Source organism: Diceros bicornis, chromosome 26 (genome assembly GCF_020826845.1).
Source record: "Diceros bicornis minor isolate mBicDic1 chromosome 26, mDicBic1.mat.cur, whole genome shotgun sequence".
In the NCBI taxonomy this organism is placed as follows: Eukaryota; Metazoa; Chordata; class Mammalia; order Perissodactyla; family Rhinocerotidae; genus Diceros; species Diceros bicornis.
The window spans coordinates 9,310,561-9,331,319 of record NC_080765.1 but is presented as its reverse complement, the minus strand read 5'-3'; the positions used below and the strand labels follow the sequence as shown (position 1 = coordinate 9,331,319).

The 20,759-nt window shown below is 41.0% G+C and overlaps 1 protein-coding gene across 4 annotated transcripts; it reads right to left on the bottom strand.

The window, feature by feature from the left end:
- Positions 1–1,138: 1,138 nt before the first annotated feature.
- On the bottom strand, positions 1,139–19,360 carry RBAK (RB associated KRAB zinc finger). Of its 4 annotated transcripts, none has more exons than XM_058569348.1 (6): positions 19,022–19,360; positions 18,681–18,820; positions 17,675–17,733; positions 8,315–8,441; positions 7,952–8,047; positions 1,139–3,425 (listed from the first exon to the last, which is right to left on the bottom strand). In XM_058569348.1, exons 3-6 carry the CDS (start codon positions 17,687–17,689, stop codon positions 1,516–1,518), a joined length of 2,148 nt encoding a protein of 715 aa, XP_058425331.1. In that variant the 5' UTR covers positions 17,690–17,733; positions 18,681–18,820; positions 19,022–19,360; the 3' UTR covers positions 1,139–1,515. The 4 variants fall into 4 exon arrangements, with proteins under 4 accessions (XP_058425331.1, XP_058425332.1, XP_058425330.1 ...); XM_058569349.1 differs by lacking the exon at positions 18,681–18,820 and adding an exon at positions 17,883–17,971; XM_058569347.1 differs by lacking the exon at positions 18,681–18,820 and having other exon boundaries at positions 19,254–19,360.
- Between the last annotated feature and the right edge of the window lie 1,399 nt (positions 19,361–20,759).

Here is a 20,759-nt window from a genome sequence, read left to right as displayed (position 1 = left end):
ATTTTCAATATTTCACCATTAGGTATGCTGTTTGTTGTAGTTTAAGATACTCTTTATCCAACTAATGAAGTCCCTTTCTAGCCATGGTTTGCTAAGAACATAAATGGATGTGGACTTTACCACACGAATTTCCTGCGTGCTAGATTACTTTTCTTCACAGGATGTATTAGTTTTGATTTGAGTTTTGATTATTAAAACATCCTCACATTCCTGGAGTAAGACCGACTTGATCACTGTTTTATCCTTTCTCCAGAAACCGTCCACATTTTGGTTACCCAGGTTTGGGTCCTGTGACCACTATAAATGAGTTACTGGCAATCAGAATGGGATTATCATGATCAGTTTAGGCCTATCAGGCTGTACCCTCTGTGTTGTGTGGAGAAATGCTAGACACCCAAACTCTTCCAGCAAGGAATGAGGGGAGAAAGGACACTGAGTTTATCAACCAAAAATGTCTGCTAGAAACCTATATATTTTGTTCCAAAATACTTAGACTAAGGGGCAGTGCACAAAATAATACTGTATTCATATCAAATAAAAGTACAGATAAAATTTCTGAGTTACAGAATAGTGGCACACTGCACACTCAGACCTATGTACTATAAAACAAGAGTGGTATGAGAGCTGGGAGTATAGTACAGTTGCCCTCTTTCATTGAAACAGACTTAATTCTAAATTAGTTATGTGTAGTTTATGAAAATAGTATGTTTTAAAACCTTTTTCGCTCAAATGCAGTTGAAAACCTTATAAAAATCACTGGCTCCTCTACTTATGAGGCATTCATTACAAACCCATTTGTAAATGCCTCTATAGAATAGAAAATTATGTATTTAACTATTTTGTACCTATTAAACATCTCATGAACAATATATCCCGTTAGTACATTTTGCCATCTTAATACTCAAATATTTAAGAATATTGCGTTTTCACAAATTACTCAAATTCACACTTGCATAGAATTGCATAAAATTATTGTCAGACTGCATTTTTAAAACATGATAGAAACTGCCATATATGTATTTAATGCTACTGTACTCATTATCAACTCCTGATGATTTGAAAACTACATTTTATACAATGAAGGCTTATTCAGAGCTGATAGCTTCTGACAGCTTTCCTATAAACATTTGATTTTACATCAGAAATATGGCTTTTAGTATAACAATTTCCAAGAAATATATTTTTCCACATTCATCACTTTGACAGATTTCGGCTTGACATGATTCCCTGATATGTAAATACAATTTGAATCCAAAATAAATATTAAATATTTATAAAGTTTCACTCCTGTAGAAATTATCTCATGTCCAATGAGTTGTAGGGTCTTACTGAAGGCTTTGCTTCTTGTTGCATTCTTAGGAATTCTGTTCTGTGAAAATTCAGGTTAAAATGACTCTAACGCCTAAATGTTCTTCCTCATTCAGAAACATGAACTTTCAAACGATGACATTTGACTGCCTATTGGATTTCCCATATTCATTATATTCAGAGGATTTTCTAAAATAAAATCTGACTTCACAGGAGATTTTCCACATCAAGTACATTCATATTCTCTCTCCTATGAATTCTCTGATGGCTATTGAAGGCTGATCTGTGGTGGAATTTTTTCCCACACTCATTACATTCATAGGGCTTCTCTCCTGAATGAGTTCTGTAATGTACAGTGAGGTATGACTTCTGTGAAAAGACTTTTCCACATTCGTTACATTCATAGGGCTTCTCTCCTGAATGGCTTCGATAGTGTACAGTGAGGTTTGACATCCGAGAGAAGACTTTTCCACATTTACTACATTCATAGGGCTTCTCTCCTGAATGAATTCGATGGTGTATAGTGAGATAAGACTTCTGAGAGAAGAACTTTCCACATTCGTAACACTCATAGGGTTTTTCTCCTGTGTGTACTCTTTGATGTCTAAAGAGGGATGAATTATGGGAGAAGGTTTTCCCACATTCGCTACATCCATAGGGTTTCTCTTCTGAATGACTTCTATAATGTATAGTGTAGTATGACAACTCTGAGAACAATTTTCCACATATGTTACATTCATAGGACTTCTCCCCTTTTGGAAGTGACTGGTGCCCATTCAAGGCTGAATTTTCAAGGAAGGTTTTCCCACATTCATTACATTCATAGGGTTTCTCTCCTAAAGGAGTTGTATGATGGTCAGTGAGATATGAGAACTGAGAGAACTTTCCACATTCACTACATTCATGGGGTTTCTCATCTGTGTGTACTTTCCGATGTCTAATGAAGGCTGAATTTAAATTGAAGGTTTTCCCACATTCATTACATTCATAGGGTTTCTCTTCTAAATGACTTCTATAATGTATAGTGAGGTATGACACTCGAGAAAAGAATTTTCCACATTCACTACATTGATAGGGCTTCTCTCCTGTGTGTGTTCTCTGATGTGTAATAAGGGTAGATTTTCGGTAGTAGGATTTCCCACATTCGTTACATTTATAAAGTTTCTCTCCCGTGTGCGTTCTCTGATGGTCACTGAGAGCTGACTTTCGGGAGAAGGATTTCCCACATTCATTACATGGATAGGGTCTCTCTCCTGAATGATTTCTCTGATGTAGGGTGAGATGTGTCTTTTGGCAGAAGGTTTTCCCACATTCATTACATTCATAGGGTTTCTCTCCTGAATGAGTTCTCAGATGCTGAGTGAGATGTAACTTCTGACAGAAGGTCTTCCCACACTCATTACATTTATAGGGCTTCTCCTCTAAGTGTGATCTCCGATGTACGGTGAGGGTTCCCTTTTGGCTGAAGGATTTCCCACATACATTACATTCATAAGGTTTCTCTCCTGTGTGAGCTCTCTGATGTATAATGAATTTTGACTTTTTACAGAAGGACTTTCCACATTCACTACATTCAAACGGCTTCAACTCCATTTGTGATCTCTGGTATACATTAAAATTTGACATCTGGATGAAGTCTGATCCAGAATCATTCCACTCATAGGGCTTCTCCCCCATGTAAGCTCTCTTATGAGTAATGAAAACGGTTTCATTGCCTAAGGCTTCCATGCATTCATTATATTCAAAGGGTTTATCCAAAATATTAATTTTCTGAAGAATATTTTCTTCATTTTGAGAATAGCCTTGTTCATTCTGAAATTCATAGGGTTTCTCTCCATATGTTTTCCCACATTCACTACACTCATTAGGTTTCTTTCTTGCATAACTTCCATCACTAATAATTAATTCTGAAGTAGATTCTAAATTCTTTCCACATGAGACACAATTATGAGATATTATGCTTGAAGGAACACGGCTCGTTTCCATATTATAAGTTTTATCAAATCCATTCTCTCTCTCTTCAATCAGGGTTTTGCTGTTGATATAAACAGCTTGCCTTGAAGGTGCATCTTCATTTTCTTGGATTCTCTCTATCAGGTCATCAACTTTCCAAACTTCTAAAAAAGGAATAAAATTAAACAAGCCATGTGAATCTGAACACACCAGCTATAGAATGGGAGTGGTACTCGAGTGCCCTATTGTGGGATTGACTCTGGCTTTAGGGCCAATCTCCATAAATAAAAATAATTACAAGTGTATAGTTATCTTTTCCCCTTGATTCATCATACAAGACAGATAGACAGACAGACACACACAAGGGGGTCGGGGAGGCACGGGGAAGGGTTGAGGGTGGGATAGAACTCAGCAATAGTGGCAAAAGGGAGAGTAAATTCACACTGAATACAAGAACCTTTGTTACTTTACAAATATGTTCAAAATTTTGGTAGAAAAGGTGAAATAAACCCAAAAGATGATGAGAAGACAAAGTCACTGAAAGAATGCAAGATCCAGGCAGAAAAGGGAGGACTCAGGGCAAATAGAGTCAGTGGGAGAACAGGAACAATTACCAGATGTATATTCAAAAGAGAGATTTATGTATGGATTACATTTAGGAGAAAAGAGATTATGATTTCTATTAAGACATAAATCGTATCTTAAGATAGTGCTTAATCGCATCTGTAGGATATCACTTCATACCAAGATTACTATGGTAACATCCTCACCAGCCTAGACCCTTCCAAAATCTTTGCCCTTCTACTCTGCATATAAATCCAAATAAACATTCTAAAAGCTCAAATTTCCTCACGTTTAGATATAGTCCCACAACGAGGCCTGACTCACATTCACCTGGAAGGAGAGATCCAGGCACAAGAATGTCTGAAAGAAATGTAAGATAGACTAGATGGCAAGAGATCTTTCCACTAAGATGAGCTCTCTGAGGTGTTCTAAGAGTCTTATTAACACTACTGAACCTGCTGTTTGCACAACAGAGCATGTGGCTAAGAGCACTGGAACCCCAACTCCAGTCCCAACTCCAACACTTTACTGGTTGGGGGATCTTGGGCAAGTCACCTCATCTGAAATGTAGACAACATTTCCAAGCCTAAATAACTGGGCTAGGAAAGGACTAACAGTACATGTAAACTGCTTAGGATAGTTTGTGACACAAAATACATGCTCATTAAGTTTCACCATTAATTTTCTTTCAATTTTCTGACTTAAATTTCCTAAAACCAGTCGTGTTCTTAACATAATACTATAACTTAATTCTGAATACAAACAAGAGTTCCCTATTCCCAGGTTTCATCTGGTGTAAAACTTTCACTATTGGATTCCTAATGCTGGCCCTACAATGTCAACTTTTATTGACAAATTTTTGGATCCTCTGAACTACTGTCAGTTGCTCTCATCCACATTCAATGCAACCCTGACAGTTCTGTGCTCAGAAATCTACAACATCCCTGAGCTCAAATGCCCCAAATACCAATAGGAAAAAAACAGAAAAGTTATCATTCACCAATAAGATTTTTCATTACCTGGATTCACAATATATATTCAAACTAGCTGTGATACTGTGATTTATTATAAGAAATATATATTTGGTCTTCATCCCTGTTTTTGACACACAGCTCCCAAAACCCTTGGAATTTCCTAAGTGTTGAGTGCTAAAGGTGTCTCTTGTTTATGTTAATGAAGGTGACTGTTGGACCCCACCAAAGGGTGGGGACTGGTTGCCAGGAGAACCAGATCAGAGGACTGGAACTTTCAGTTCCACCCCCTGATTTCCAGGGAGGGGGACTTGAGGTTGAATCAATTGCCAATGGCCAATGACTTACTCAATCATGACTACTAATGAAGCTCCATAAAAACCCAAAAGGACAGCTCATCAGCCCATTTTTTCAGAGAACTCCACGTTGGGGAACCAGAACGCTTCCACATGCCACGGCGCTGGGCCCCAAGCTCCACAAGGACCTTTGTTCAGGATCTTGCCCTACATGTGTCTGGATCTGTTGATTCATATCCTTTAATATCCTTTGTAATAAACTGGTAATCTAGTGAGTAAGTAAGTTTTCTTGAGTTCTATGAGCAATTGTAACAAATTAATCAAATCTGAGGAGGCGGTCATGGGAACCTCTGATTTACAGCCAGTGGGTCAGAAGTGCAGGTCACAACCTGGACTTACAATTGGCAGCCTGAATTGGAGGAGGTCTTTGGAACCTCCAGTTTGTAGTAGTCAGTTAGAAGCACAGGAAACAAACTGTGCAGGTTGGTAGTGTCAGAATTGAGTTGAAATCTTGAATATGCTGCTGTCATTGGTGGTGTGGGGAAGAGGAAGACACACACACACACACACACACACGATGGAACTGGGTCCAGGACCCTTTGTACAAGCATTGCACTAATCTTCCAAAGAGACCTTCTGCTCCAGGAAGCCTCGCTGTGCCCTGCTTATTCTCAACCACAGTCTGTGCGCATGTTCTTTTTCACTCGCTCTGACTTTCAGTGTTGGCTATACTCAAAACCTATCTATATTTTGGGGGGAGCTTTAAAATATTTACCAAATCTCTTCCCAGCTTTTTGAAGTTCTCCTTCCCTTAAAATTTAAAACAACTTTAACACAAAGTTGTATAACACGTATCTGAATATAAATATTCCAGGTGAAAGCTGAACTTTAAACTAGTTCATGCAGCTCTGTTCTCCGTTCCTAATTAAAACCTGCACTTGTGGAAAGTATGAGTTTCTTATTTTCTTTGAATCTGTCCAAATAGAAATTAAAGTGGTAGCTCCTAATTTGAATCAAATGAGGTGCTTTCAGGTTCCACTCTTAACCCCTATCTATTTTATCAGAACCTGTAGTTCAGAATAAATTCTCTCTCAAGGAATAAATAGAGGTCTTTCATTTACCTTCAGTTAGTCAATGAAAAATCTACAGAGTGTCTAATGTTACATATCAAATGGGTAAAAAGATTCTTCCTCTTTGGAGGATAATAATTCAGATAGAGAAAGAAGCTCCAGCAACAAAAATATGCCATTACATATCAGAGCATACAATCGTCTCTAACTCTTGTGGTAGTGATCACTAAGTGGAAGAGATATTAAGATGGGTGTGGTGAATGAGTAAGGAAGGAAACTTCAAGGAGGAGCTGAAGTGTTAAGCTCCAATTTAAAGGATAAAGTTTTAGAGATTCTGTTTCACAACAATGTGAATATAGTTAACACCACTGAACTGTTCGCTTAAAAATGGCTAAAATGGTAAACTTTATTTTTTTTTTACTACAATTAAGGAAGGCAGGAAGATGTATGATCTGGGAAACTAAAGTGTACAAAAAAGACAATGACAGTTTGAATGGAAGACATTTAGAAATCTAGACCAAATGGCATTTAACAAGAGTTTGGGGAAACAGAGGACATTAATTCTGATAAGCAATATTGCATCATATTGTGTGGGACTTGAGGAGAGGAGAATTTAAATTCCATTTAACAAGAAACAGAATAGTTAAAGGTTTATCTTGTCAGTCTAGTGATGAGATCAATTGGATGTCTCTGACAGATTCTGCCATTTCCAAATAGGATTCACTGTAATCCAGTATGAGAAAATATTGTTTATACCAATGTCAGAAATAACTGAGAATATGCAGAAAAATTTTAAGGCATTTCACAAAAGACTAAAAAACAGTAACCTGGGAGAGAAGACTAGTACAATGTAAGAAATACAGGGAGGTGGGGAAGACACACAAAGTTCGTGATTTAGAAAGTTCATGGTTTATCATCAGACATTCTGAGAAAGGAAGTGGACTGTCACTGGCACTGTCGTCTGTCAGGTAAAGAGTCAACTAGAATACAAGTTAAAGGTATCACATAACCACTTTGGATGAGCAGCATAAATACAAATAAAAAAGTCTTAAAAGTTGAGACTAGATGAACGGTTTTAAGGGATACAAAGAAAACTACACAAGTGGAAAATAGGCCCTAGGAGGCACTCCTAAGGAAGGCAAGGGAAGGAACAGAAATTCACTTATGAAGTAAACACTTCCTGAACATCTACTGTGGACATTGGACAGAGAGGCAGACAAGACACGAATGAGCAGTGGAGGAAAAGACTCGTGTCGTCTCACCACATCCACCGAGGGCGGACCTCAGGACAGTGACGGGCACTACTGAAGAATCACAGTGCCCACCAGGCACGGCAGTGACTGACCTCACCAGCTGAGGGCGAGGGCGAAGTTTGGTATCTGAGTGCCAGACGGGGAAGCGAAACTGGGGGCAGAAAACCAGGCTTAGGCATTTCACAACAAGGAGCGAAAGAAAACAGAGGAAAAGAAGAATGAACATGAAAGTGTCCAGTTAATTTTTCTGTCAGATTTTGAATGCCTGAAAACAAAAGAATTCTGTGATGATCGTGAGTAAGTTACGGAGAATGCACAAGGAGGAAGGGAAGGCTCCTTGGTACTGGTAAGCACAGAAAATCCATCCAATGTAAATCAAATGTAAAATCAAAAAAGGAAGCCTGAGTGTCTGTGCTGGAGGGAAGGCTACCCGGCACCAGGAGGTACGAGTTAGGGTATCTGAGGCATAGATGTCCCAGTCACTCGCAAAGGTCCAGAGGGACCATCTGTGCAAATGTAACAGTCTACTAACTTACCTGGATGACCTTGACAGGGAAATTCACCTTCTGCTACCCACGGCTCTTCTCCTTGCTCCAACTTGACGATCACATTTGGTTTGGTGCTGTCGTACCCTGGGAATGAGAAATGGAGTGCATTGGACCATCCGCTTGGCATCCAGATCTCTGAGTAGAAGGTGCTGCCTCAGAGGGTGCATGACAAAGTGCCATGCTTTTCACCTTATCAAAATTAGAACCTTCTGTTGGAGAAACAAAGATACAATACTCAGTGCCCAAAAGGAATTAAATGGTCTTTTTACCTAGTTTCTTCAAACTCAAGGATAAAATCATTACACTGAAAGCCCTCATATAGCAGCAACTCAAAAAGCAAGCTCTCCTCACCCAGCGAGACGAAATGGCTGTAGTTCTCCAGCATCACATCCCTGTAGGTCGTCTTCTCATCAGGGTCCAGCTGCTGCCACTCCTCCTGGGTGAAGTCTACAGCCACATCCTTGAATGACACTGGCCCCTGTAACGGCACCGTGATCAGAAATGGGTGACGTGGGGAAAGCACATGGGGACAAGAATGTACCAAGTTCATTGGTAAAGTTAACCATGAACACTGAAAACTGATTTTATGTTACAAATCACAGAAGGAAAACAACCACATTGGAAACACAATTGCCTTTGGGTTCTTTAACATGTCCCAAAAAACGTCCCCGAAAACAAAAACCCTCAAACCAAAAAAAAACTGAGTTCCCATTTTACAACTGAACTATCTTGAGTTTTGGGGGACAGAGATGAGTAAAACACCATTCCTGTTCTTAAAAAGCTTTTGTCCTGATAAGGAGATACCATGAAAATAAACGCATGCATTTTACTCCCTGTCATTTTCTTCAGTCGCCTTTGCTGGTTGGTCCTCCTCTTCCCAGAACTTTTCGTGCTGGCACCCCCCAGGACTCAGTCCCTGGTCTCTCCCTTCCCATGCTCTGCTCAGGTGCCCTTGTCCTCTTTCAGCTCTTTGATCTTTTGACTTTTTATTCTCACAGCCCGCTATCTCTAGTGATCTGCAAGACTAAACTTTCTACTTCCTTCAAGTTTTATTTCCATGACTAAGTTTTCTACTTCCTTCCAGTTTTTTTATCTCAAATATCTTATCTCAAACACATCATTCTGGCAACAATAAATATTTGTTGCTTGAACGAATGCCCGAGGTGTTAGAGTGATGTACACCAGGTGGAGTGGGATAACAAAATGGAAGCAAATTATTTTAATTTTACATTGCCAGATGAGGCTTCACAGGTTCAGTGGTGTATTCTGCAAGATTAAGGGGGAAAGAAGATGACGCGGTGTCAAAAGTGCGAACGGCAAAGACTGAAGCAGCATTAATATCTAAGAAGGGTGCAGAGAAGAACAGGGCAGAGACCAAGAAGGGACTTTCTTAAGGACAGCTTTTTGACAGTAAGAGTTGGTTCTAATTCAAGAGAGCAACTGAACATACACAGTTACTTTCCTGCCTGAAAAACAAAATAGAAACCCAAAAAGTCCAATTCAAAGAAATACAAAATACAGCACTAGAACACAGAGGTTACCAACAGCAGAAATTTCTTTGAGGAAATTATCGAGATATGGAGTAGAGTAGAAGATGAGAAATCAGAGCTGCAGGACACACAGCTTTACGCAGGGCAGATATTGGGCCACAGCAAAAGCCCAGACTCTCCAGCAGAGCCCTGGAAAATCTCCAGGCCTGTCAAGAGGGCCTCGGGTTCCGGTGGGCAGTAGAGTGACTGATTGACAGAGAAACTAACCACATGACTACCTGAGCAGCTTGAGTTGTTCCCTGTTTCCAGTACACAGAGCAGCCAGGGGAAGGCTGAATCTGATAAGAACTCTCTGGCTACGGGCACTGTGGTCACACACATAGCAGAGTAAACACACTCCAGACCTCCACAGTTAGGGTGGCCACACATTCACTGTCCAACCAGAAAACTTCTGACTGGGACAAATGTTAAACTAGATGGGGCACCAGGAAATCAGGAGTAATCCAAGACGGTCTCAGGCAAACCAGGACATACATTCAGGTCTATCCATGTTGGGTGTGGATGTTTTTCCTAAAGACAACTCTTAGAAAACCACTCTCAATGTAAAGCAACTTGAGCGACTTAACCTTGTCTGACAGCTCACCACCGGTTCAAAATGGAGAAGTGCTTACAAATTCTGTGCATCAGAAAACTCTATCAACAGAGGAAAAAGGCAGCCCACAGAAGGGGAAAATACATGGCTACTACCAAAAAACAGAAAATAACAAGTGTTGGAGATATTAGAACCCTTGTGCACTGTTGCTGGGAATGTAAAATAGTATAGGCACTGTGGAAAATAGTATGGTGGCTCTTCAAAAATTAAAAATAGAACTACCATATGATCCAGCAATTCCGCTTCTGTGCATATACTCAAAACAATGAAAGCAGGGTCTCAAAGAGATACTTACATACGTATGTTTATAGGAGCATTATTCACAACGTCTAAAACACAGAAGTAACCCAAGTGTCCATTGACTGATGAATGATAAGCAAAATGTGGTATATACATACAATGGAATATTATTTAGCCTTAAAAAAGGAGATTCTGCCACCGGCCCAGTGGCATAAGCAGTTAAGTGTGCGCGCTCTGCTGTGGCGGCCTGGGGTTTGCCGGTTTGGATCCCAGGCGCAAACCCACGCACTGCCTGTCAAGCCATGCTGTGGCGGTGTCCCATATAAAGTAGAGGAAGATGGCATGGATGTTAGCTCAGGGCTGGTCTTCCTCAGCAAAAAAAGAGGAGGATTGGCAGATGTTAGCACAGGGCTGATCTCTTCACAAAAAAAAAAAAAAAAAAAAGAAGGAGATTCTGACGTGTGCTACAACATTGATATACCTTAAGGACATTATGCTAAGTGCAATGAGCCAAACACAAAAAGACAAATACTGTATGATTCCACTTAGATGAGGTACTTAGAGCAATGAAAATCACAGAGACAGAAAGTAGAATGGTGGATGCCGGGTGCTGAGGAAGCAGAAAATGGGGACTTACTGTTTAACGGGGACAGAGTTTCAGTTTTGAAAGATGAGAAGTGTTCTGGAGATGGATGGTGGTGATGGTTACACAGCAATATGAATGTACTTGATACCACTGAACTGTACACTTAAAAAATGGTTAAGATAGTAAATTTCATGTTACGTGTATTTTACCATAATAAAAAAAAATTGGAAAAATTGAAGTGGTGTCTGTCTAAATACGTATCCCTGCCCACTCCCTTCTAGAGCTCTGCAACCATCCCCTCCATGAAGGAAGGGGGAGTGAAACAGGGTCAGTAGTGTATATTCACATTATCTATCAGTAATCACTCTCTCAAAAATGGAAATGAAAAAATCAAGAATCACCAGGTAATTGAGGAAAACAGTGTAAATGAAAGATAAGCATCAAGATGTATCACTCAACAATGATGCCACCAAATTCATAAAGGAAAGAACTTACATTTTCTTCTATTGATTTATATTTTTTGGTAAATCAGGCAGGATATTGCTTCCTTAAAATGAGAACATTCTGCTAAGAAACAGCCATCAAAGAATACTCAGAAATTAAAGGCTGGATTGTTGAATTTTAAGAAAATCCTCAAGTAAGAAGCTTGAATAACAAATGGGGCATAGAATATCTAATTTAGAAAATCTCTCAGACTATGAGAAATCAAAGTGATTAGATAAAATTTGAGATGTGAGACCAGATCCAAGAGATCCAATATCTTCAGAAAGTGAGAATGAGGAGGATGAAGAAAAAGATCATCAAAAGCAGAACCGAAAGTGATGCCTGTGCTGAGAATCGTGAGGAGCCGTCTAACGTCAACAAGAATACTGGGGAAAATACAGAGACCCAGAAATTTCTTGATAAAATATCCAAAATTCAGAAATTGAGAAAAAAATCCTAAACTTACAGAGAAAAAAATATGTACTAGTTACCCTGGTAACTGACATTCCACTTCTCAGCTGAGAGAAAACAATGGAGAACTGCCCACAATTTTTGAAAGAAAAAGGATTTTGGACCTAGAGCTGTATACCAAGCCAAACCATCATCGAAACCTAAAGACACTGCAAAGGTATTTTCAGAAAAGCAAGAGAATTTATTACCGAAGAAAACAGTTTCCTTAAAGCCTTCAAAGATGTACTCCAGTGAAACCCAGGAAATCCAACAAAGAGGAACGTGGGGATATGGAAACCTCACTGAAAGACCAGCCACAAGGGGTTTCAGTGCTGCTGTGAGGAGCGGTTCTAGGGATTGCAAATCTTTAACTCATATTTCAGAAGGGAAACGCTCAGCAGACATGTCCCTTATCCTACTGTTTATAAAGGAGACATCAGCAGAGGGTTTCCATGAGCTGATACAGCCACAGCTGGGTAGAACCCACGGCTGAGATTCCCTAGATCAAGAAGCGGAGCTGCTCCACTGACCGGTGAGAACCCAAAGCAGGACACCCGGGACTATCCAAAGGGCAGCCAAGTGAGCTTTAAAGACCACTGCAGGGAGTAATACCCTCCGGGTCCACTTAGTCCAGGAGCCAAGGAGTGGAAGGGGTTAGCAGACTGGTCAATCCAATAAGTTACATACCAGTATCACTTATGTCAACACACATATCCAAATAAAATATTAGCAAACAGAATCCAACACCAGATTGAGAAGGGAATATGTAATAGCTAGGGAGGACTTATTCCAAGGCTACAGACTGGTTTAATACTTGGAAATCCATTAGTATTATATGCTGTTATAATACAGCTAAGAAGAAAAATCTTATATCCCAAACACACTGAGGAGGCCTCTGACAATATTCAAAATGCATACCTGATTAAAAAAAACCATGAAAATAGGAATTGGTGGATACTTCACTAACATGAATATAGGTGTACACGCACACACACGCACACACACCATAATATGTATAGTACGTGTGATATATATATATATACACACACACACACACACACATCTCAATCACATACAAGCATATATGTACGGTTACATTTATCCACACATACCCACACACACATTTATGTTTCAGTCCTCTTCAGTTCTCAAGTCAGGATTTTACTTAATAGAGGAACACTAGACACATTCCCACTAAGATCAGGAACAAGGCAAAACGCTCATTATCTCCAATTAGAGAAAAAAACTAGAAACATAATCATCGATAAGAAAAAGTAGAAAACATTTCTATTCGTAGATGATGTACTATACCTAGAAAACTCAGAGACTCACTGATGACACCAACTCAATAAAAGAACTCTGTTAGGTAACAGGGTATATAATTAACACACACAAAGCAACAGCCGTCATTACACAAAAAAGAGTAAGAAGATATAATTCAACTGTACACACAGTTTATAGTAGCAACAGAAAAGATGACACTCTTAACAAGAAATGTACAAAATCTATACTAGGAAAATTTTAAAACACTCCCAAAAGACAAGGAAGCAGACTTGAACAAATGGAATAATATCCTTTGTTCTCGGATAGGTCAACTTAATAATACAAAGATGCCAGTTACCCTAAATTACTTTAAAAATATATGATTCCAATAAAAATACCAAAAAGCTCTTTCCTGGAACTAGACAAGCTGACACTAAAGTTCATATGAGGGGGAAAAAAATCAGGAACAACTAGTAAAATCTCCAAAAAAAAACTGTGAAGGGGGTCTAAACATCACCAGATTTAAAACATAGCTTCTGTGATTAAAATAGTTTTGTACTGGGACATGATTTGAGATAGATGAGTGGAATAGAGCACAAAGTCTAGAACTAGACTTTCATGATTATATGATATATTATGCTGATATATGATTACATTATGATTATTAAAACATAATACAATAATCGGTAGAACTGACTTTTAATAAACGGTGTTAGAGTAACTGATAATCATTTGGATGTGGATAAAACTGTATCCAAACCTTATACCATAAAAGAATAAACTCCAACTAGATCAATGACCTAAATGTAAAAAATTAAACCATGCAGAAGAAAACATGGGTGAATTTCTCCATAACTTTGATATGGGGAAAGGCTTTCCAACTGTGACTCAAAATACAGACATTAAGACCTCTCCTTTCAGACAAGATGAACAAGGATTGGATTTACCCTTGCACCTGAAACAACACCAAAACAACCAGACAAAATATATAAAGCCATGGTTTTCAAGACACTGATGATCAGACAACGAAGGGCAGTAATCCCTGAGAGCTGGGAAATAAACAAGGTGAGCCCTACAGCTACCCCCTTGAGACTTTCCAGCCATGGAGCAGCGAGAGAGAACTGAGACAGAGGTGAGGAGAAAGAGTTGGGAAATTGGGGGAAGTTGGTAGGAAAGTACAAGCCATAAAAAAATAATCAGTCAATTGATATGGGCCTGGAACTGACAAAGATGCTACAATTAGTAGAGAACATTAAAATAGTTTATAACTGTATTCCATATGTTCAAAAAAATTGAGTAGAGAAGGGAAAGACATAAAAAAAGACTCAAATTGAATTTCTACAGATAAAAACTACAACATCTGAAATGAAAATTATACTGGACCAGATTAACAGTGCTATGGGATATTCCTTGAAGATAAACTAGGATAAATTATAAAGTTGCGTACAGTAGCCCTAAAGCACCCACTAAAATACCAACAGTGTTGTAGCTCACAGCCCATCAAAGGATGTGAAACGGAGTCTAAAAAATACTCAATTGAAAGGAAGGAAAACAAAGAAGGAAAAGGGATCAAGGAAGATGGGATAAATAGAAAGCAAAGACAACAGACTATAAGCTCTCAGTTATGTCAGTAGTCACATTACATGTAAATGGTCTGCACACCCCAATTAATAGGCAGAAATCGTCAGGTAGGAGAAAAAAGGAAGACCAAACCATATGCTGTCTATAGAAATGCACTTTAAATGTAAAGATGCAAATAGGTGAAAAGTAAAAGGATGGAATAAGACACAGCATGCCCACACTACTCAAAAGAAAGCTGGTGTCGCTGTATAAATATCAGAGAAAGTCCATGTCACAGCACAGAATGTGACCAGGAGTAAAGAAGGCCATTTCACAATGACAAAGCAGTTAATCAATCAATAGAACACGACAACCTTTAATGTTGATGTACCTAATAAAATACATAAAGGAAAAACTACACAATTGCAAGAAGTAGATAAACCACAATTGCAGGAGATTTCAATTCCCCTCTCTGACGACTGAGGGGACATGTAGGCAGAAGATCATCAAGGATGCAGTGCCCTGAACAACACTACCACCTTGATCTGACATTCACAGAACACGCCAGCCTCCGAGACAGAACAGGCATCTTCTCCAGCGCACTGGGAACTCTTCCAGGAGATGCTCTATTCTGGGCCATATGTTTAACAGGAGTCCTTAATCCTGTAGCAGTCCTGCCGAAAATTCACGCTCTAAAGCAAGTCATGAAGAAGCAACAGGGAAACCTAAATTCAAAGAATTCCATAAAATAAGTGGCCTGTATTCTTCAAACGTTATAATGGCATTGAGAAACTATTCCATATTAAACTGACCTAAAAAGCATGACAGCTGAGTGCAACTTATAATCCTGGACTGCATCCTTGATCAGAACTCACAAATTGCTATAAAGGAAATTACTAGGAAAACGGGAAAAACTGGAAGATGAATTATAGATGAGATAAAAGTGTTATATCAATGTTAAATTTCCTGAATTTAAAGACTGTGCCAGGATATGTAAGAGAATATTCTTGATCGTAGGAGGTACAATCTGAAACGCGACAGGGTGAAGGGACATGACATACGACATCCACTCTCAGTTCAGGAAAAGTGTGTATCTACACAGAGAGAGATGAGCTGATAAAGCAAACGTGGGAAAATGTCAGAAACTGGAGAATCAGGGCAAAAGGAACATGGGAGTTCTTTGTACCATCCTTGCACCTGGTCTGTAAATTTGAAGTTTTTTCCAAATAAAATGTGGAATAAAAAAGAATGCTGTCAAATATATGGGGGATGTTTCAAAAGAACTCAGAAACCGACTGGAAGGGATTCCCCCGGTCAAAGATGGACCCCCTCCAACATCAGAAAGAGTAACAACCTCAGTGTACTGAAACACTTAAAATACCTTTAAGCCTAGAAGCTCATGAAGACAAAATGCAACAAACAAAAATCCTGTTGCTCACGAGCCTACTGAATATTCTGAAAATTTTCTTTCCTGTACGAACCATAGAACCAGATAGATGTTTTTCTTTAGAAAAATATTCTAGACAGTAAATGAGAAGAAGTGGTAAGCAGCAGGTGACCTTTGCGTCTCCCCTAATGAATCAGTGGATCTCGGCCATAAACATGGTCAGTAGATGCTGACGTCACAAAAACAAAGACGGGAGGGTGGCGTGGGCCTCCAGGAGAAAGTACACAAATGTCACAGACAAGAGGGTCTTGCCAGAAGCACTGAACACAAATCTGAGTGAACATCCAGATCTAACTACGGATTTTACAAGGCGAACGGGGACTAGAAAGATGTGCTCAAGTTAAAACGATGGTAATGCAATCAACAATCCAGACTGTGGGAAACTGAGGATAAACAGCCCAATTTCTTCAAATAATAAATTCCAAAGAAATAATCCAAAAGACATACAGGGGGAGCTACTATTAAAGATTTAAAAGACTTAGAACCAATTGCAACATATGGACTCTATTTGCATCCTGATGGAAAAGATCAAACCAAAAAACATTTAGAAAACTGTGAAACTTTCAACACCGGATATTAAATGATAAGAAAGAATGGTATAGTGGGTTATCCCCACCATGTAAAACACTCCCTATCATTTAAAGATACACACAGAAATATTTACAGATAAGTTGTTTTAAAATCCAAGAGAAGCGAGACTCCATGAAGAAAATATCAGTTTGGAAGTAACAGATGTCAAAGGCAGATGAAGGGTGACCATAAGGTAGGACTGGAAAATGTCCCCTCGTTTTGACTAAAATCAGGTCACTGCTCATCTTTACCAAGAGATTCAGGAAAGTGGTAAGGACCAAACCAAGACACTGACAATTGAACTGGGATGGGAAGTGAGCACATCTTTACTAGAGAATACCTTTTTGTACTGTTCACTGTGCAACCCAAATAAACAGACTAACAAAATATCTGAAGGATGAGCAGGCCATTCCTCCGTGACTTAGGTTTTATCTTTAGATTAAACACTAAAAATGGGAATAGGTCTACCTGGATCCCAGTATTTTGGCGCCTGGAAAAATCCCATGCACCAAGTTCTCCCTGGGCAGCAAGCCCCCTGCTTAGGTAAGCAACAAGGAGAAGCCATATATTGCATGATGTAATGGTTTTATTAGGAAAGCTATTCAGTTTATCAACTTTGTGAAAGATTTCCCAAATCCTAGGAAATCTTTACACCCCACAAGTAACAACAATGGTATCTTCTTACAGTGAATACAAACCACATAATGGATGGTATTTTCTTTTTCTGTGACTGTCAAGAACATCAGTCCTGTTTTCAGCTCAACTTCAGCACCCTAAAGTATCACAGTGCCTACACACAGGAACTTTATGAAGATTCTTGGTGCCAATCACACTCTCAGAACTGTACCTGACATGATTGTGTCTTTTATCTAACTCTACGACCCCATTTTAAAGTATGGATCCTTCTAAACCTACTAAAATGCATTACAAAACAAGGTGGGGGAACATATACACAGACAGGAAAACTCACCTGGGATTCACTCATTTTCCGCTGTTCTTGGAAAAGTGTAGAGACTGTTAACAGTGGACCTAGGAGAGGAGAAGCAAGTAATTGAAGCCCTGGGTGACCTGGCCCGAGAGACAGGAACCTCCTGCATAACCAGCACCAAGGAGAGCTCAAAGAAAAGACACCCTGTGAACAGTCAGAGGGGCTGAAAGTGTGATAGCAGAACACACACCTGAAGCGTGTAACTCCAACATGATCAGGAGGTTACTGGACAAGTTACTGTGGTTGGTGAACACACTGACTCCTTTTTCATATAGTTTGCTACCATTAAACAACAGGTGGAAAAAAAAAATCTAGGCTGGCCCACTGCTGCAGTGGTTGAGCTCCCGTGCCCCACTTCAGCAGCCTGCATTTCGCGGGTTAGGATCCCAGGTGCAGGCCTACACACCGCTCATCAAGCCATGCTGTGCCAGGTGTCCCACATACAAAGTAGAGAAAGATGGGCTAAGCAAAAAGAGGAGGATAGGCAACAGATGTTGGCTCAGGGCTAATCTTCCTCAGCCCCCCTCCAAAAAAAATTCCCATGTTACTGCTTACAAATTTTCTTACTGTCTAAATTTCTTAAAATCAAAGAATCCACAGGAACAGAGAATAGGAGCTCTCAAAAAATGAGAGAAATGTGTATGAAGGCACGACTTTGTTTCTACATTGTCTCACTAAACATGGTTACCGCTGCGTTAAGAAAATTGCAACACAGAAATCAGAACATCTGGCTCGGGAGTTGAATCTTGTTAGCAATCCCACCTACAGAGTTACCCTGCATTGCACGGTGTGATTTCACAAGGGCAGAACTGAGAGGGAATCAGTGCACGCGGAGATCAGAGAACAAAGGTGCTGGTAGACCTTTAGAGACACATTTGGAAAGGACAGGGGGAACAAGAAGGGGTGTTGGGGTGTGGAGGGAGGAGTGGACACCGCACGCCCACAGCGCAACCTGTGGCCCTACAACCCCAGAAAACCTTGAACTCACGAGTCCCAGTGCAGCGTCCACCCAGAGCAGAGCACCCCTGCCCTCCAGCACAGCCGCGCGCATCTCCGGGAGCGCTCGACCCTCCCTGTCGCACACTCTCGCTTCCTCGGCCAGGAGACAGTTCCCTGCAGCTCTGCTCACTGCAGGCGGGAAGATCGAGAACCGCCTCGAGGCCCGCACGCCCACCACCTATCCAGCGGGGACTCGCTCCTCCGCCCCAGGCTCCCGAGGCCCGGGCCGGGGACTGCTCCACCAGCGTGTTTCTACCGGGGTCCCCTCCTCTCCCCCTACCAGGCCCCAGTTCCCGAGGAGCCGGCTCCCGGCCTACGGGACACACTCACTTCAGGCGACCGTCCCTCCCGGGGCCCAACTCGGCCTCCCGGGGCCGCACGGTCCGAGCCTCCGCCGAGCCGCCGCGGGTGCAGACGGACCGGGCCCGGGCCCCGCCGACCCCGCGCCGCCACCGCCCGCCCGGCCCCACGGCCCAGCCTGCGGGCTCCGGGGTCGCGCTCGAGCCCCCGCCCGACCAACGCGAACCCTTGCGCGCACAGCCCACGCCCGCTGGGTGCCAACCCGGCCGGACGGCGTCCAACCCTACAGGTCCCGGGATGTTCGCCCGCCAGAGGCCAAAGCCTGCGGAGACGGCGAGCGGCGACCTGGGCACGCACAGGAAGCCGGACCAGTGCGCGTGCGCGAACACGCACACAGGGAGAAGTGCACATGCGCAGGAGGATGCCGGAAGTCCGCCTGCCCGGGCCCACCCGAGGGAGCCGGACAAATACCAAGACTCTATTTCCCGCGAGTCTACGCGCTGTCAAGTTTAGGGAACGTCTTAAAAGTCTGTGCTTCATCTAGCCGTTACAAGGTGCTGCATCAGGAAAATTGGCCGCTAGCACCAGGGACTCAATTTCCCATTTATCTTCACTCTTGTTAGGGATCAAGGAAAGGTGTTGCCACGACTAGGGGCGGTGAGATTGTGTCCTGGATCCCTGGTCCTTTCCAGACCCTGAGATCTTTCGGGTTAGAACTGAGATTCGCCCACAACCAGGAGATTGGAAGGAAAGGGTGTATCATGTTCCCTTAACTGAAATACTAGAAGAAGTTTCAGTAAAATCCTAGGATACAATTAATGCCCAGCCATGACATCAATTAATATTACCCGTGGGCATATGGTTTCTCCAAGGAAGGAAAAGAAAATAGAAATTGTAGCTCTTCTAAGTTACGCAACCAATGCATTAAAAGTATAGAAAAATCAGAAAATACACACAAACTTGAAAATGAAAACAGATGCCTGGGATCTTACCTGTAAAGGAGTATCATGTTCATGTTAGGTAACAGTGCTGTTGTTCAAAAATAGGATCAGAAGGACCATGATTATCGTTATATTTTGGTGGAGTAATATAACCATGTCCTTGGCCAACTGTTTCTAACAAGCTGGGGAAGGGGATTAAAAATAAAATTTCCTGCCAACCCAGGAAATGCTCTCCACAAACGTAGAAATAAGGAACAGCTTTGTTGTTGAATAACCGTTAAGCCAAGACAGTGTTGTGCATCACAGGAACCCCTAATGAGATCGCAAAGAGAGAAATGAAGCTCGTCTTTCCGGATGGCTCAACAGATACAAGCCATTACACACGCATTCTCAAGATGAACGGTCACTTGCCTCAAGTAAAAGGACTTGACAGCACCATTTGCTGTGCATTGTTTCAGAGTGCATCCTAAACTCACCTGGTAGTCAAGGTGCCCATCCGTGCTAGTTAATTGCCTGTACCAAAGGAAAAAGAAAACTTCTCATATGTCTGTGACAAGCAGGTCCTTTCAGCTCAAAGGTGCCTAAAACCTATCCCAAACTCCCATGGAGACAGAGTTGGGGACCTTATCTTCCTTGAGGTTTGCATTTTAAAGACACAGCTCTTATCAGGCCCTTAAAAAATACTCCTGGGTTGTAATGCTGGCAAGAGACATATTTAGCTTTTAAAAAGATTTATATACGTATGAAAGGGACAGAGGAAGTATTTATAGTACAAGTTTTCTCGAGGAAATGCACTAAAAAAGGGGATAGTAAGTGCTGATTCCGTC

Coding starts and splice junctions, on each gene's coding strand:
- RBAK (XM_058569349.1), bottom strand. CDS start 17,904: ATGTTGGAGTTACACGCTTCAG. Junction 17,734..17,882: donor GTTGGAGTTACACGCTTCAG/GTGTGTGTTCTG, acceptor CTCCTCTCCTAG/GTCCACTGTTAACAGTCTCT. Junction 8,048..8,314: donor CAGCCATTTCGTCTCGCTGG/GTGAGGAGAGCT, acceptor TCTCATTCCCAG/GGTACGACAGCACCAAACCA.